Genomic DNA, 4,514 nt, shown 5'->3' with positions numbered 1-4,514 from the left:
CACACACACACTTGGCTACCCGGCAGAACCAAGCTCAGGACCATTAATGACAACAAGGAGAAGGTGTGAAGTAGGCCCCAGGGACCCAGCCATGCCTGCCCACCGCCTTAATAAACCATCAAGGGATGGGCCTGGATAGTGTGGTATGTGGAGTGTGTGACGTTGTCAGAGGGCTAGGTGGGAAGGGAAGTAATGACTGGAGAGGTTAGCTGCACCAAATGTCAGGCTGAAAAATTCAGACTCGAACCTTCCACAATGGGGAGCCATGAAGGTCCCCTTGAGAGCAGGTGAGTTTAGGCAACCAGCCCCTTGGGAGGATAGTCCTAGGTGTCGTGGGGAGAGAAAGGGAAGTGGAGCTGGGTCCCTGCGTCTGAAGAAGCCAGATATGCCCGGTCCCCTAGGAGGAGTGGACTTCGGTGGACCCTGGACTAGGCACCATGGGGAAATATAGAGCTGGCCAACAAGGATGCCATCCTCCTTGGGGGGATGACAGGGATTTAGACACAAGGTAGGAGCAGTGTCTCCGATGTTCCAGTGTGGGTGCTGGACTAAGTGCCACTGACTCGGAAAGGGAAGGATTCACTCAGGGGCAGAGGGCCAAGGAAGGGAGGCTTGGCCTGAGGGTCGCAGGACAAGGCCCAAAAGACCCTTCTGCGCTGAGAGACATGAGCGGGGACCAGTTTATCTACACCTGGGTTGTCAGGCTGAGGAATGAAACTTGCATCTTTAGCAATGGCGAGCCATGGATGTCCCCTCAAGAGTACGCCAATGCAGGGAACAGACAACTAGCTCCCTCAGGACTGGGAGAGAAGCGGGTAGGGGAAGCTCAGACCAGTACTGTCCAGTGCGTCACTCATTCATTCATTCATTCATTCACTCATCACATATGTATTGAGTGCCAATTTTGCACCAGACACTAAGCCAGGCCCTCAGAGACAGCAACAAATCACACAAATGTCCCTGCCCTTATGGAGCTCACAATAGACAAAATAAATGTATTTGTATAAATAAATGTTTGTATTATTAGATACTTTATAGATTCACAGCGTGAAGAATCCTAAAGAAAAATTAAGCAGGGATGGGGGTAAGGAATGTCACAGTTTTAAATAGACTGGTCAGAGAGGACTTCATTGAGAAGGTGACATTTGAGTGAGGACTTAAGGAGGGGAGGAAGCCACGTGGAGTGAAGAGTGTTCCAGCAAGAGGGAACAGAAGGTACAAAGATCCCGAGCCTGAATAGGTCAATGTGGCTGAAGTAGAGAAGGAAAAGGGAGGGCTTTCCAGGGGCCCAAATTGTGCAGGGCCTCAGAGGCTGCTGTGCTGAGGGCTCTGGCTTTAGATCCAGTGAGATGGGAGCCATGGGGCATTACAGGCAGAGGAGGAACATGTCCCAGTGTTGTCTGAGAAGATGACTCTAGTTTCAGAGTGGAGACTAGACCACAGAGGGGACAAGGTGGAAGTGGGAAGACAACCTGGGGGTGATAATGGTAAATCCAGAGGAAGAGATGGTGGCAGCAGTGAAGGCGGTGACAGGTAGTCAGGTTCCTGATGTGTTTTCAAGATAGAGCCCAACAGGTTGCAGAAGGTGACACAAAGAAAGGAATTGAGGATGGCTTTAGGTTTGGGCCTGACTGAGGATGTAGCTGCGAGTAACTGAGAATGTGGGTGGGCTTGGGTGGTCAGGAGCTCCCCTTTGCCCGTGGTGGCTCATCTGGCGGAGATCCCACAAGCTGCAGCGAGTCCCCTGAGGCCTGGGGAGGAGGCCACCCTCACCCAGAGCACAGCCCAGTTCCTGCTCAGTGTCCTGCCAGCGGGGCTGGGTTGGGGTGCTTGGCCCGGGCTCTACTCACAGCCGCATGCCCCGTGTGCCCACAGTGTGCCCCAGCCTGGACATCCGCTCCGAGGTGGCGGAGCTGCGTCGACTGGAGAACTGCAGTGTGGTGGAGGGCCATCTGCAGATTCTGCTCATGTTCACAGCCACCGGGGAGGACTTCCGTGGCCTCAGCTTCCCACGCCTCACCCAGGTCACCGACTACCTGCTGCTCTTCCGCGTCTATGGCCTTGAGAGCCTGCGTGACCTCTTCCCCAACCTGGCGGTCATCCGCGGTGCCCGCCTCTTCCTGGGCTACGCACTGGTCATCTACGAGATGCCGCACCTGCGGGATGTGGGGCTGCCAGCACTGGGGGCTGTGCTGCGTGGGGCCGTGCGTGTGGAGAAAAACCAGGAGCTTTGCCACCTCTCCACCATTGACTGGGGCCTGCTGCAGCCAGCGCCTGGTGCCAACCACATTGTGGGCAACAAGCTGGGTGAGGAGTGTGCCGACGTGTGCCCCGGTGTGCTGGGTGCCGCCGGGGAGCCCTGCGCCAGGACCACCTTCAGCGGGCACACCGACTACAGGTGCTGGACCTCCAGCCACTGCCAGAGAGGTGGGCATGGGTACGGGAGATGACCGTGGGGTCAGATGAGGCTGGATGGTCACAGGATGGTGTGGATCAGCACTTTGCTGCCACTGTTTTTTGTTTGTTTGGTTTTTGCTTTTTGTTTTTGAGTTGGAGTCTCATTCTGTTGCCCAGATTGGAGTGCAGTGGCACGCTCCCGGCCACCACAGCCTCAACCTGCTGGGCTCCGGCATTCCTTCTGCCTCAGCCTTCCAAGTAGCTGGAACTACAGGCGCGCACTACCATGCCCGGCTAATTTTTTGATTTATTGTAGAGATGAGGTCTCGCCAAGTTGCCCAGGTGGGTCTCGAACCCGCGGGCTCAGGCAATCCACTCATCTCAGCCTCCCAAAGGCGTGGGATTACAGGCTGAGCCACCAAGCCGGCTGCTGTCACTGTTTTTTAATCCTCACCCATCCTAGGAGGCAAATACTATTGTTATTCCCATTTTGCAGATAAGGAAACTGAGGCTCAGAAAAGTTAAATAACTGATGCAGCATAAGGCAGTCAAGGAGTAGGCACAAAACAGCATCAGGTAGACCTGCAGTAGGTGAAGGACATGTTTGAGGTGGGCGTGGGGAGACAAAGACCAACATGGATAGAAGGCAGCAAGAAGCGGGGTGGGGTTGCGGCTAAGCACAAAGCCTGGGTTCAAGTCTTGGCTCTCCTGCTTGCTGGCCATGGCTGCTCAGCCTGTCGGTGCCTCAGTTTCTTCATCTGTGAAATGAACATAGGGTTGTCACAAGGAATGAGTGATTCTACAAAGCACCAGGCAGAGCCTGGGCCACAGCAGCTCTGTGATCCTAATGAGCGTGGCCACGGCACAGTGCCCAGGGCAGTGGCAGGACTGTCCTGGGGAGGTGGGGCGCTGGGCAGGAGAAGAAAGGAGGAGGTGATGGATGAAGAACAGGAATGAGTGAGCGCAAAGGTGTGCGGTGGGGTCTTCTCTGGGAAGATGCAGGGAGGGAATTGGAGGCTGTGGAGAAAAGAGGGAGGGGGATGGCTGGAGGAGGGGGAAGTGAAAGGCATGGGGAAGGAAGACCTTTCAGAAGCTGGGGCAGATCCGGGCCCCCAACCCTGGGGCTTTTCCATTCAGCTCCTGGGGTCATCTTCTCTGACCCAGTGCCTCAGCATCAGGGCGAGAGAGTAACCGGATCCCTGCTGTAGCAGCGGGCCCTGCTCCCTGATGCCTCCCTGTTGGCTGTAAACAGTGGCTGCACGTCCTCTCGTGTGGAGTGTCAACACGTCCTGGCTGACCCCCCCTCCTCAAATTGCTCCCACAGACAGCTGGCTGCCACCATGAGGTTCCCAGGCCACTGGGTCTCCAGCCACAAACCCTGAGGTGGGATGTGGCATAGGCGGAGCATGGCAGGGTCCCCTCCCTGCACACCTTGCCCTGGGCCTAGCTGCTCAGGAGAGGCCAACTGGTTCGCTCTGGCACCGTGCCCAGCCATGATCTGGGCACCAGGCCTAGACAGGACAGCAGGCTGAAGAGCAGCAGCCCTGATGGACAAGGTCACTGCTCTGTCCTGAGTTCTGACACCCCCAGTTAGGCACTGTGGGAGGCAGGGAGTCACAGACAGGGGCCATAGTCCTTGTCCTCAAGAGCCCCGTTGGAGGGAAATAGAGTCAGCAGCCAGTGTTGTCTGAGTTGGAGGGATGACAGAGTGTCATCCCAGGAGAAATGGGGTGGGGCCAGGACTGAACAGCCAGGACTGAGGGGCCACAGGCAAGAGCTAACACCGCACTCTGCCCACAGTGTGTCCCTGCCCCCACGGTCTGGCCTGCACAGTGAGAGGCGAGTGCTGCCATGCCGAATGCCTGGGGGGCTGCAGCCGACCAGAAGACCCACGTGCCTGTGTCGCCTGCCGCCATCTCTACTTCCAGGGAGGCTGCCTCCGGGCCTGCCCTCCAGGCACCTATCAGCACGAGTCCTGGCGCTGTGTCACAGCCGAGCGTTGTGCCAGCCTGCGCTCTGTGCCCGGCCGCGCCTCCACCTTCGGCATCCACCAGGGCAGATGCCTGGCCCAGTGCCCTCCCGGCTTCACCCGTAATGGCAGCAGGTGAGCAGAGGGT

At 57.1% G+C, this 4,514-nt stretch overlaps 1 protein-coding gene across 1 annotated transcript in view; it reads left to right on the top strand.

Annotated features, from left to right (window-relative positions):
- Positions 1–4,514, top strand: part of INSRR (insulin receptor related receptor) — a 16,900-nt gene that overhangs the window by 2,048 nt on the left and 10,338 nt on the right. Inside the window, exons 2-3 of the mRNA XM_021708431.1 lie at positions 1,876–2,427; positions 4,198–4,501. Coding sequence (XP_021564106.1) covers positions 1,876–2,427; positions 4,198–4,501 — 856 coding nt within the window. The remainder of the gene's footprint in view (positions 1–1,875; positions 2,428–4,197; positions 4,502–4,514) is intronic.

Source organism: Carlito syrichta, unplaced genomic scaffold (assembly GCF_000164805.1).
Source record: "Carlito syrichta isolate Samal-C Ts95f unplaced genomic scaffold, Tarsius_syrichta-2.0.1 Scaffold136919, whole genome shotgun sequence".
Lineage (NCBI taxonomy): Eukaryota > Metazoa > Chordata > Mammalia > Primates > Tarsiidae > Carlito > Carlito syrichta.
The sequence above is the reverse complement of the archived record's forward strand: the minus strand, read 5'-3'. Positions and strand labels throughout refer to the sequence as shown.